General features: G+C 28.6%; 1 protein-coding gene and 1 long non-coding RNA gene across 2 annotated transcripts in view; both read right to left on the bottom strand.

The window, feature by feature from the left end:
• Positions 1 to 6,470: 6,470 nt before the first annotated feature.
• On the bottom strand, positions 6,471 to 7,437 carry Tapdelta (Translocon-associated protein delta). Its single transcript, XM_015516428.2, has 2 exons — positions 7,081 to 7,437; positions 6,471 to 7,003 (listed from the first exon to the last, which is right to left on the bottom strand). Exons 1-2 carry the CDS (start codon positions 7,312 to 7,314, stop codon positions 6,743 to 6,745), a joined length of 495 nt encoding a protein of 164 aa, XP_015371914.1. The 5' UTR covers positions 7,315 to 7,437; the 3' UTR covers positions 6,471 to 6,742.
• A 138-nt stretch (positions 7,438 to 7,575) lies between these two features.
• Positions 7,576 to 13,946, bottom strand: part of LOC149054906 (uncharacterized) — a 56,176-nt gene continuing 49,805 nt past the window's right edge. The window contains exon 4 of the long non-coding RNA XR_016192026.1: positions 7,576 to 9,223. This is a non-coding gene — a long non-coding RNA (uncharacterized LOC149054906). The remainder of the gene's footprint in view (positions 9,224 to 13,946) is intronic.

Below are 13,946 nucleotides of genomic sequence, written 5' to 3'. Positions count from 1 at the left end.
TAATGTTGTCCATTGGAAAAATAATACATAGATTGACATTGATAAATGCCTGTATTGTATGATAATAATTTTTAAGCCAATTTTCGATTTAGTTTGATTTGAATACCCTTCCGTTATTGTTTTTGATTACCTATTTTAATATGCAATAGGTAATCAGTAAGTCGTGTAAAAATACAGGCCTGCGTACAAGTCGCGTTCAGTGTTTAAAATTTCCTAAGCTAAATGTTATATTAATATAATTATATAATACATTTTTACAACTGACCAAGAATATTTTTAATCTATGTTAAACCCTACTAGAACGACCCATTCTTCAAATAAAAATTGACCGTCAGTATTTTACAATTAAATCATTCTGCCTACTACTTTATAACTGTATATATAACGCTTAAAATACCTATCTATATATAGTGTGGAATTTATTTATCGAGTCCATAAAATGCTGAATAAACAAATCAGTAAATAATTAAATATTATGATTGTATTATATAACCTTATAACTTTCAATTATTGGTATCAAAATTAAATATTTATATTTATTGAAGTCTTATTTCTCTTTGTATTGATTATGCATTAAGCCGGTCGATGATTAAAAAAATATTTTTGTTGAAATGTGCCTATTATGAATGCCTTTTAATAGCCTTAATGTAACTAAATATTTCTCAACCAAGGATGTTTTTTAATATAAATATTTCGATTTTTAAAACTTTAGAGGTGACTACAGTTATCCCCTGAACTTGTAATAATATTTTATTTTATCTCACGCGCTGCAGGTATCGCAGACGTCGTAGATCAGATAATTACTATTTTAATTGTATTCACGCAAATGCGTAATCAAAAATCTAATAGATTATAGTTTAAAATATCTAATCGCTTAAAATATTATAATATATTTTCTAAAAAAAATTAAACTTCAATGAATCTAAAATACCTTTTTAATCATATTCTTCTAACTAATGTACAAAATGCAGTAATGCCTTGTTTATATTTTCAAAGAAGTGATTTTCATCTTCCCATAGTCTACGCCTGAATGCACACATACAATATTATAATACCGTATAGGTACGTAACATAATATTATGTATACGGTATACCGGGTATGATAGAGTGGGTGTGATAAAATGCAATATTATGTAATGTACTTAAAAATAAATAGTAATATATTTAGGTTACCTATAATATAATGGAGAAAAAAATGTTAGCAAATATAATGGGACATACCCGTTTGTTACACCGAAATGTGAATCATATTTTCCTTATTCAGAATCCACTATATAAACGATTTCTCGAAAATGTGGACTTGCCTGGTTGTTGCACTGGACAGTTCAATTCAATTATGGTAGATTTCAAAACAGCGCTGCATATTTTAAACATTCGGCATTATTATATTACAATATAACATTATACATTTTATAATATTAGAATGCAGATGCAACAAACATTTTTTACTATCCTGTGGAGGATTGCAGGGGACTGCATCAGGTCTCCCAAACGATTTCTAGCCGAGGTAGAATAAACCCACCGAATTCTGTGAATATTTTTCCAGCTGAAAATGCATTAAAAATAATAACATAATTCAACGAAATACAGTGCGTCGAAACGATTTCCTCTGTTGCTTTTGTTTGGATTTCAACTACAACAATAGTCAGGTCACTCTTTTCGTTTTTAATTAAATCCAAACGACAGGTAATTTAATCACAATTAGTATATACCTTACCTATACACGAAAAACGATTAAACAATTAAATTGAAAGTTGATCCGGTTAAGCGGCGTTGCGTTGCGGTTATGTCATTTTCATTTATGATCTCGCGAACAATCTGATAATAATATTATAGATAATATATTAATATATTATGCATTTAAGACTTGCATATTTTCATGAATTTTGGAAAACAAAAACAATGAATTTTCTGGACGTGCAGACACCAAAAAAAAATCTGTATGAGAGCGAACGAATTCAAATCGATCTCGTACTAAATATTTGAAAGAAAAAAAAAGTCGGTGAAAAGTCGATTGCATTATGGAGGCCTGAGCCGTAGCCCGTAAGCCGTCGTTTGGCGGCCCCGTTAATTTTTTTCGTGTGGTAATCAAGGCTGAACATTTTTTAAAAACAGTTGTAAACAAATTGGGTCCTAAACTCCTAAATTATGGCACGGACGCGCAGTAAAAAACACGAAAACACTGCAATTTCTCTCAAGATTGGGGATGGTGGAGACGGCATTTATTAAGTTTTATAATTCCAAATGGGTGGGACCGCTGGGTGATGTACCTACGTCATTATGGTTACCTATATATTATAAACGTCACAACATAATATTACGATACACCTACAACGTGTGTGTTGTCAAATGCATCAGTTTTAATCACCGTCTGCAGACATACAATTTTTATCGCTGGTGATCCATCGTAACTTTGACGTGAGAGTCGGGTTGAACGTGAACGGCAACCATCTATATTCTGCAGCCCCTCACCTCCGATATCCGTAGTCGTTCTTTGGGCCACGTCTGTGCGTGAACGTGGTGGATATTAAACGGTTTTACGTGATTATTAAGTATTGCAGTGGACAGGCCGTGCCTAGGGCCTAGCACACTTTTCCCTTTCATTAAAGCCACTTTCGTATAGGTACGTCCTTTGGTATATTCATTGGGCATCATCGCTTTCTCCTATTCCACAGTATTGTAAACATAATAAAAATCTAACAGAGTTATAGGTGCCTATATACTGTCGTAAAATAACGATATTTAAAGAATGCAAATGATAGGTAATAATTTAATACTATATAGTAGTCAATGTAGGGTTGAAACTAGAACCATACGGATAATTAGAATAGTTTTGTTAAGTGAAAAATACTTGAATTGTATTGTTTAAATATGTTTTGTAGTTCATATTTTTTTTCTACTCATAATTGAATTAAGATCATTATTCATTATCATTTAAATTCTAAACTAAAAATAATGATAAATACCCATAATGGTATTACATATAGTACCTAATATGATATACGATGTTAAAATGTTATTAATATAGAATAGGTGTAAAATAAAATTTTAAAATACCTGTTTAGAAATTTATTCCTTGAAAAGTTAACTATTCTGGATTGACGATACTTTACGGACCACTGAAAAGGATTAAGGATAATGAAATATTTTTGATCATGAAGACTTCTTATTAGGTATACTCTTTGATTTCTATCAAACTGGTAGGATAAAATGTACCTACTCATATACCATGTTCAGAAATAATAATTTTCTGGTTGTGTCTCGTCTCCGCAGTCATATTTGTTGAGTACCAGACGGCAGACACGCAATCATCTTGTACTTGCCTATTTTGAAATAAAAAAAAAATTATCACAATCAAATTTATAACCTTTATAGGTAAATATTACATCATAATATATTTCAATTCTAAACTTTGACGCTCTTCAATGAAATATAACTTTACTGAGTGTACCTACTGTGCAGTCATTAAAGAACTTTCTTATTCGACTGGCGCTTTTCTTTGTCACTGCATCGTAACGTTATCGATTTCTTGGATATTTTATATTATGTTCAACAATTTTCTGTAAACGTACACAATGCGCTTATGACCTACCTACCGACAGGAAATTTTATCAAGGTATTGGAAAAAAAATTAATCTTAGACTATATAAAAAGTATATATTTATACTTTTATAGAATGATTCATTTATCATCATCCGACAACGCCTTAGAAGATAGGTATAGGTAAAAGAGATTTTTTTAACAATCACTGAGTACTGATTAGATAGGTACCTGTACTTGTCAAAAAACAATGAAAAATAGTACGTTCTTAAAGGTAGGTAAGAAAAATTGAAAAAACAAGACTTATGTGGTACCTATACCTATTACCTGAGAATTGTTATTATAAATAAAAAAAATACTATGTAAATTATATGAATAAAAACTATGGTAAAAACTTATTTTTTATAATTCTAAGTACTTAGCTAAGAGAAATGGTAAGAAAACAATTTACAATATACCTACTTACATTATAAATATTTAATTTCGGATGAGGGATGACGCAAAAAGAAAACAAAAAAAAAACCTTAATATTAACAATGGTAAAATAGTATTGCACGATTCTAACATTTATTTTAATTTATGTTTGAATAAAATTTATTTTTATTTGAAGTTGTCTATAGAATATAATACATTTTCTTATTTTCATTTATACTTTAGTATTATAATAATAATATTTTTAAAATAATTGAAATTTATTTTTTCAATTAACTATACAATATACCTAAATGTATTTTAATTAAATGTTTAATTGAATTCAAATTTAACAGTTAATAGGAAATGTTACCTACAAAATATTTCAAATATAAAAAAAGTATTAGAAACGAAAGTATACTCTCAAGGAACTCACTGGTTTGAAGAAAGATGGGTGTATTTTGTAACAAAAAAAATTGTTGATACTATTAGAAATTGCAAAAGTAAAAAAAAAAAATCTATTTTAAACTAAAATCAATTCAATTGATATTTTATACTTAAATTCAAACAAAAACTAAATAAAATAATGTTTTATACTTCTTTTAATATAAATAAACCATTCATAAACGAAATATTCAAATATAGTTCTTCTGATCGAATTGCAACCACTGGACGATACAAGTAGTAATTAGGAAACTAAAACAACTAACACTTACCTAAGTAATAATTATAGTTTATAAATCTAGCTTAATGATTTGGTACTTATTATAATTTAGGTAACTTTAACGCAATTATTTAATAAATTTATTTCTTTAACTTTTCATAAAAATGTATTAACAGGCTTAAAAATGATACATTTTACTTACCTGTGTGAATATTATACACAACGGTCTAAATAACTTATTTGCTTTAAAAACACTTTAAGGGTTAAGAACAAATTTGAGTTATTGAGACTCATCAACTGTATTTTATAACTTTATAAATAACTTCAACAATTTTTGGCAACTACCGAAGGTAATAGGTATTGTTATAAATTATATTGTACTTATATGACATTGTATTAGAACAAATGTAAAAGAGGAAGGTAAACAACAAAATAATATTTTAAGACTAAATGAGGATTATGATTTTTTTTAGGTTTTTCTATTATAGAGATAAGTATCTCTAAAATTATCAAATTATGAACAATACCAAGTTGAAAGCTCGATCAATGGATGTAATACTAATTTTTAGCCATAAGAATTTGAATCATGCCAACCACGCTATAATGATTGTACAATAAATTGTTATAATTTTGGTGGTTTTGAATCACAGCAAAAATAAAATCACAGAAAAGATATAATCAAAATATTAAATTTAAAAACAAATATGCAACGCTATCTAGTGACAAAAATACAAAACAACATTGTAAATTAAATATTATGGTTGCCGAGATCACAGAATATTATATAAAATATTTCACATAGGTATTCTGTGCCGAGATTCCTTTCCATATGCATTTATTAGCTTTTTGTATTTCTATCAATAAAGTTAATTATTAAGTAATAAGCAATAACCAATAAGTATTGAATATTAAATTTAGCAACTATAATTGTAGTGTAGCCATATTTTATTATAAATAAAATATATTTTTTTTTATCACATTTATTTTAATTTGTACAATCTGTATAAAATAATAATTTTACAATACGGGGCACAAACATAATGGAGTGATGCATAAAAAGTTTTTGTTGACTTGGTTGAAGAAATAATTCAATAATAGTACTCCATGGCGTGGGTAGTAATGGTTAGTCGACTAATAAGTAAAGGCAGGCCCATCGTAAGACATTTTCCGCCCTAAAGGGAATAAAAATAATAATTAAATTTCTGTCTTATTTGGAAATTTACTATTACAATTTGCCGCCTCAATTTTTTTAAATGTTATGCCGCCCTAAAGCAACGCATGGCTTGCTTGTACCCTAGCGACGGGCCTGAGTAAAGGTACCAGCTACGCTTTAGACATTAGAAAGGGTCACCTGGCATCGAAAGGGAAGAGGGTTTTGGTGACTTTCTAGATCAAGGTGGGAGCGTTTGTATGGTTTCTGATCAATTGATAAATAAAAAGAACCTTCAAAAAGGTGTAAAAAAGTGAATATATTAATATTTATAATTAATTTGAAATTTCTTAATTAGTTTTTATATTTTTTAGTACCTTACAGTTGACTGTTAATCGTTTTAAATTATTTTGATAGACTCGACAATTAAAGAGTTATCAGTAAAAGTTTATAGACTATAAATAGTCATAAGTACACCAACATTTAGATACTATTTTAAAAGACTTAGTTATCTAACTTAGTAAGTAAATGTTATGAAAAATAAATGTAATTTATTAGGTATGTTGTTTAATGCAAAATACCTCATATAGCATCACAAACACAAATTTAAAAAATATTTAGATTTTAAGTGGATATCACAATTAAAAGACATACAAGTTTCTGACCAATAAACAGATTTACATCAGAGGACAAAAAACACAATCATATAAGAAAATTGTATATTAAAAAAATTGTTTAGGTACCTAACTTACAAGTTATCTTACAACTTAATAACATATTTAATTGATATCGATGTTAGGTATAGGTAGATACTGATTTTGGACAGCTTATAATTTTGAATTAAATTAATAAATTAATTCAAATATCTTTTTTAGAGCATTTAAACAATGAATTAAAAAAAATTAATAATAACAGTCACATAAAAACCGAGCAGACTTTGTAACAAAATATTTCAAATGTCTTAAATAACATTAAGATTAGGAGACAATTTTTGACTTGAACGTATACGCAAAATATAAAACTACCATGCTGACAATTGCAGCCAGGAATTCAGAGTTGACCCAAACACCTTTGTAAGCACCGGGGTAACGGACATACGCAGAGTGCACAGGCGTTACACTGCTGGTGGATTCCCCATCGCGCAACAGTTTCCTAAGTTGTCCGTAACCAGCCTCGTCGTAAAATTTCACATAGTAATCGCCCCGGCGAGCCTTCTTGAAGTCGTCCAACCAACTGACCTGTGGAAACGTCGAGCGTAATATTAAAACACTGTTTGCAGACGACACCGGAGCGTCGTCGTGAATGGGCTACGTACTTGGTATTTGTTTGGACCAGCGTTGGCCGCAACCAGAAGTCGTCCTTCCACCTCGGCGTACAGGTTGGACGGCGAATCCTCGCACTCGGCGCTCACTTGTGCAATGAAAGCGGCCTCGGTGACGATCATGGCATCGCTGGTGGTGTACGAGTCTACGGCATACTTACAACCGGCGGCGGACGAAGCCACTGCGCACAGCGACAGCGCGACGAGAATGCAGTGGGTGGATTTCATCGTGGAATTTGGAAAAACTCGGGAAAACGGGGTAACGGACGTTTGAGAACAACGTAACGAGACCGGATTTCTGAAGTAAAGTTCGAATGATATAAAAGTGCCAACTGTTACGATCGCGTTTCGCGGCGCTTGTGATAACCGGCCGTGTCGATAACGCGTGTACGGAGTGTCATCGTTTTTAGGTGTGACCAACGTGACGGGTGTAAGTGAGTGAACACTGTACAGTTGCTGCTGGTAAAAAAATACGTTGTGGCTAGGGACCAAGACGTATCAGCTGTCTTCACTTCTTCAGGTACTATATAGTATATTATGATGCAGCGATCTTAATATATTTTGTTCAAATTTGTGAAATTAAATATTATTAATCTTATACATAATATACTTAATTTATTTTGTTATTATTATACATTTATACATATAATATATATATATTATAAATAAAATATCTGGATTGTATAATCGTCCATGTTGCCGTGCATTTTTCAAAGTTTCCATAATATAGTCGCTGTAGATACCTACATTGTCACTAAATCATGATATTCGGGACTGAATACCCAAATAATATTGTGAATGTCAGAATGTCAATTGTGTATGATGCTATGACGTATATGTTTATAAGTTTAAATTTATTATTGTTGGTTAATGAACATTTAGATTACAGTAGGGTCTCGATAATCCGAACGAGATTGGGGAAAGGGGTCGTTCGGATTAGCGATTTGTTCGGATTACCTATGGCTTAAAAAAAAAACATCAATTTTATTTTTATTTAAAATATGAAATTTTATTTTTATTTGTATTAATCGTGTAAAAACTCGTTATTTCAAAAGACATTGAATACATAAAAATATTAATTATGAACTTTACCATTTAAAATATTGATTTTTTTTTGTACATTGGTTCCCGTTATGAATTGGTAGCCTTGTCCCACATAATTGAAAAACTTTATTACCGGAAAATATTATTTATAAATACATACATAATATGTACATATTATGTAGTATGTACATATTATGGCGATAAGATAATTCTCAAGCCCGTTCGGATTACCGCGTCTTTCGGATTAGCCTGTGTTCGGATAATCGAGACCCTACTGTATTTTGAAATATTTTGTAAAGTTCGAGAAAAAAAATATACCATATATATATAAAAAATTACGAAAATTCGCAAATTATTTTAAACTAGAAATTCATAAAAAATGTTCCTTTATATCTAAGACTTGAAAATTTAATACAAGGCTCCTAAAATATTTTTACAATATAATCAGTTGAAAAATATATGCAGTTGAAATGCATAGTCACATTTTTTTTTTACAAGCATTTAAATTTTAATTTTGACAACATACGTAAAAATCACGAAAATTCGCAAAATTATTTTAAACTAGATATTCATAAAAAATTGTCTTTTTAAATATAAGATTTGAAAATTTTTAATAATCTATAATATATCCTAGACAGATAAACCGTCTCCGTTCAGAATCGTGTTTTTCGTACACAATATGATACCTATATCATTGCATTCAAATTTAACCTACCCTAGTCAGAGGTGCACCCCACCTCCAATGTACAGCAGAGCGATACAACAGTCTCGAATTGTATTTATGTACCTACTTCACAGCAATCGACTGATCTCACGTTCGTCCCTTTCACGGCCCGCCGCGGCTCATAGCACCGAGCGAACGTTCTTGACCGTTGCGTGCGCAGCGCACGGCTCTTTATCTTGCTACGAACTGCGCTCTCGCACAACCACGTCTCCTCTGTGTAGCTCGCCTCGCCGTAACCTTTTCGTGCATCGACTTTGTATTCTCAATTTTGTCAACTAACTCGTTTAAGTTTGTATTCTCGAAACATCCGATCGTCCGTGCGACTTTTATTCATCCACTCACGAACAGCTGACGATCTGCGTTTTAAATCTGTACTCACAAATCACAATATCGAATGAGTTATCAAAATTTGTTGTTCGTATAATAAAAATTGTTTCTATCGAACGATTAAGTTACTCAAGAGTAGTCGTATATTGGATTGGTTTTAATAGTACCTGCCTTCTACCTACACTTACCAAAGAATTTATGACAATGTTTATATGGACGAACGTTATCAGCTGATAATAGGAATATTAAATTACCTATAATAAACGAGTGAGAGTAAAAATAAATTATAATTCCGACGCGAGAAGGCGATGTGTCCAAAATAATTTTATTTAAAAAAAAGTAATTGGTTAATAACCAATATTATTATATATTTATTTTTAATTTCAATAAATATTTTTACTTAAGTTATATATTATTATAGAAAAAAATGTTAAACGAATAAGTAGGTAGTAGGTACTATGACGTGCCAAGAAAATTGTTTGTGGCTACCAAAATAAATTTCTAGAGCCCATGCAAAAATCTGCCGCGGGCCTTCAAAACCTTCCACTGCGATGTACCAGATACCTAACAAAAAATAAATGTATTAACAAACTTTTCAATAAGCTATTTATCTCGGAATTTTTTCTCATAACTATTTTTTTGTTCACTAAATATTATTATAATTTATTACTATAATTCAATACTATGTAATTATCATAATGGAAATTTAAAATCATAAAACTCCAAACTCTAATTATTATGATTAATATTTTGTTATCGTTTATCATAATTTATTGCATCAAGCAATTTTATTTTTTAAGATATAAAATTTACATAAAAATTAGAAATAAAACAAATAAAACTATATATGATGGTAAATTATTGTAAAAATATATGGCGATTAACGAAAATCGAAATTCAACCAATAAAATTTTAGACCATCACTTGCAGTAGGTAGTCTGGACGCTTGGTGAATAATAGTAATTTGAGGACGATTTCATATTTATTCATATTATTATCTTCCTACTTCCGCAATTTTATAAATATTATATAGGTTATAGGTACACCTGGCTAGTGGCTAGTGATGGCTACCTATATATTTTATAACATATGTTTACCCATTCCTGGACTAAGTGCAACTTTATTATATATAATTTATATTTGTATTTATAAATGGGGTATTTGGGATCCGGGAGGGGATTATGGTGAATATCAGCCCACCACAGAATTATTGTTGTCTATTTTTTTCAAGTAAATGATTACCATAATTCATCATATTGAACTTGACGTGGACCTACTAATATTATCATCACTTTTGTAATTATTTATCATAATCGTGTTTCCCATCAGAACATAATAAATAGAACCATTTTAGATTGGTAAATACTTTTGAGATAGGTAATAACAATTGAGTATATTTTTCTTACTATAATAGTTGGAAAAAAGATAACGGTTTTTGAGCTACCTATTTAAGCTTTTTATAAAAATTTTGATTTTATGCTATTTTTCTTATTTTATACGTCGATATTTTCGCTTATATATTGAAAAATTGAGTACAAGGTTGCAGCTCGTAAATTGTTCATGAACAAACTAAAATATATCGAAAATACTTCATCACAATATTGTAAATATTAATGTTATTTTTTGGTATTCTTACATTAGTATACGACTAGTGTGTGCATAATATACCAGGCCAGAGACCAATTTTTTTTTTCAATGGTTCAAATGCATAACCTAATTTTACTGTTTAGTTTAAAACATATGTAAATAGGACGAGGATTCGTCACTAAGAACCCAGGTGGTCACCCATCCGGGAGCTAGCGACTCCGTCGATGAGTTGACCTTAGAATAAGTAAGTGACTTCGGCCAACCACCGAACCACAACTGCAGGTCCAAAATTTACTTTTTCAATATGTAGAAATCATAACCTTATATATTAGGTATATGAGATAATTAGTACTTGTAAGTCTAGTTGAATTAATAATTATAATAAATTTGATAAATAAAAAATAATAATAAAATTGAAAAATAATTAGAACTTGTACGTCATCAAGTTCAAGAATATTTTTTTGTTTCTTTAGATAATAATAACAACACGTATGTCACTTAAAATATTGAATATAACTATAATTTTTTTTTAAATATCTAAAATCTTAAATTAAAAAAATCAATTAAACTAGTCAAAAAAGTAAACGATTAAAACTATATTTAACCTAACCTATAGATTCCAACACTCAACTAAAATAATACTTTAAAGATTATTGTATTTCTCAGAAAAATTACCTATCACCAGATCTTATTTCTTTTCAGTTTTAGGGATTTGGATTCATTAAAAAAAAAAAAAAAAACCAGTAATAGAAGCTGCTTTCAATTTCATAACGAAATTCTTATAACTCTTTGGGCCATTCTTACAATGCTCGGTTAGTGCCTGATAACACTAACCGGAAGAATTTATCATGAGTTTACCGATAGAATTCTACCGGTTAGTCTTAACCGACACTTAACCGGACATTGTAAGAACGGCCTTTAATCACCTTCAAAAGTTGTTTTTCTTTTATCTGGATAAATTACTATTACGAATTTTTATTTTATAACATTTTATGTCTATACTAGAGCAATAAATGACTTTTTATGCATTTTGTATATTTTTTCTTTTTTGTATGCTTTATTGTATGCTTATTTCTAGGTTAGTAGTATAGTACACAACATAACACAACATATTTAAAAACGCATGTGATCAAATTCTAAACGTTTTTAGTGCATATTTTTTATAGTTTATCGAAAATCAAGCACTTAAGTAAATATTCTTATGAATCAAGGTATAATTATATTAAATATATTAAATTAGAATAAAGGATGAAATTCGTACTACCTCTTTAATTTTTTCAAAAATATATTGTATGTGATTGTGATACACAATATATTGTGTATTTTTAAATATGTGTGTCCCAAAAACAGGATACACATAATCGCTCATTACCTTTCAATTCTGTTTGCGGGACATTAAACATTAAACTAGACTAATCGATTATAAATTCATATATGAGTTAAAACTCTTTTAACTCGTGTATTTTGCGCGTGCCCAATTAAACTTCATTTTTCTAAAATGAAAATCCCTATTTTAAATATCATTTTTGAATTAATCAATTTTTTTCAAGACATTTTGATGAATCGACTAATGTTTTGTATCTTTTATTAATAAATAGTAAATCACTTATTACTTAATAATAATAATTTTGATTACATTACGGTGTTTTGTAGGAAATAATATGAAAAAAATAAAATAAAATTTAATAAGATTTTTGGTATCCGGACAATTTCCCCCCGATTGTTTTTGGCGTAGTAGGACATTTTCCCCCCAATATATTTTCGATGCGGACATTTTCCCCCCATTTTTTTTTAAGTTTATTATTAAATAATATTATATTATTTATTGTTTGATAAGAAATTATTTTTTGTTTAATAAAATAATATTTTTATATTAAATAATATTATTTCCACCTTATTTATACGTAATGCTATAAAGAAAAACACAGGTAGAATAAATAATATAAGTGAAGGTTTCAATAATAAATTTAAAACATTGGTAAGAACTCAGCATCCAAATATTTGGATGTTCATTGAAGCACTACAAAAGTCAAATTCAATGGCAATTAATTAATTATTAAAAATTAAAACAGGTACGGTTTTTTACAAAATAAAATAAATATGAAAGACGATTACAAAATATGTGCTTAGATATAAAAAAAGAATCAGAAATTAAATGTTTTTTATAAAATATATCATTTTTATGTCGAAATTTTTAGACTATTATACTTATATAATTTTTTTACGTTTTATTATATAATTTTTATTATGTTTATGAAAAAAAAAAATCTAATTTATAGTATAAATTTATAAAGTTAATTATAGTGTAATTGATTATATTTATTCAAAAAAAAATAATTTTTTAATTAAATAATAAATAATATTATGTTATTCAATAATAAACTTTTTAAAAAAATGGGGGGGGGAATGTCCGCATCGAAAATATATCGGGGGGGAGAAATGTCCTACTACGCCAAAAACAGTCGGGGGGAAATTGTCCGCCATTCAAGATTTCTTGTTTTCTAATTTAGCCAATTATTAGTCAACACAAGTTGATTCATCAAAATGACTTGAAAGATGGCGATCAATCCGAAAATTATTTAATTATGTATATTTAATATAAGGGTTGCCATTAAAAAAAAAAAATGAATTTTTTGCGCGTATGCAAAATACAAGAGTTAAAAGATTTTTAAGATGATTAATTTAGTTTAATGTCCTGCAAACAGAATTGAAAGATATTTAAAAGGGTAATGAGTGATAAAGTGTACCTTGTTTTTTGGGACACACAAGGTATATATATATAAACATATGATGAATACATAAAAATTGAATTAAGGTAATTTTAAGTGTAATAAAAGTATGTTATTTTTTAGTACATAAAAGTCTTCACTCTACATTTTTAAATTATTACTTTTACTTCCAATCATGCCTATTTACAAGCTTATTTTTTTAATCACAATAATTATAGTCCATTTTCGTAATGTACTTAAATAAAATAATTCAAATACTCTTTATTTTAAATTTGAAGTCTTCAAATGAATATTTTTAAATCATTATTTATAATAATATATTTTTTTACCAACCAGACAAAAACTAGTAATACAACTAGTAATACTTTTTTATTGAGTATTTTAATACTTTTCATAATTGTAATAGTATTTGTTTTTTTTTATTTTAATGAATTTAAAGAACAAGTTGA

Source organism: Diuraphis noxia, unplaced genomic scaffold, assembly GCF_037042655.1.
Source record: "Diuraphis noxia isolate RWA-SAM2 unplaced genomic scaffold, SU_Dnox_SAM2 contig0005, whole genome shotgun sequence".
NCBI lineage: Eukaryota > Metazoa > Arthropoda > Insecta > Hemiptera > Aphididae > Diuraphis > Diuraphis noxia.
The sequence above is the reverse complement of the archived record's forward strand: the minus strand, read 5'-3'. Positions and strand labels throughout refer to the sequence as shown.

What these genes read in the sequence shown, in the direction of transcription:
- Tapdelta (XM_015516428.2), bottom strand. Translation starts at nt 7,314, where the DNA reads ATGAAATCCACCCACTGCATTCTCGTCGCGCTGTCGCTGTGCGCAGTG. An exon ending in CTGGTCCAAACAAATACCAA is followed by an intron (nt 7,004 to 7,080) that starts GTACGTAGCCCA and finishes ACGTTTCCACAG; the next exon opens with GTCAGTTGGTTGGACGACTT.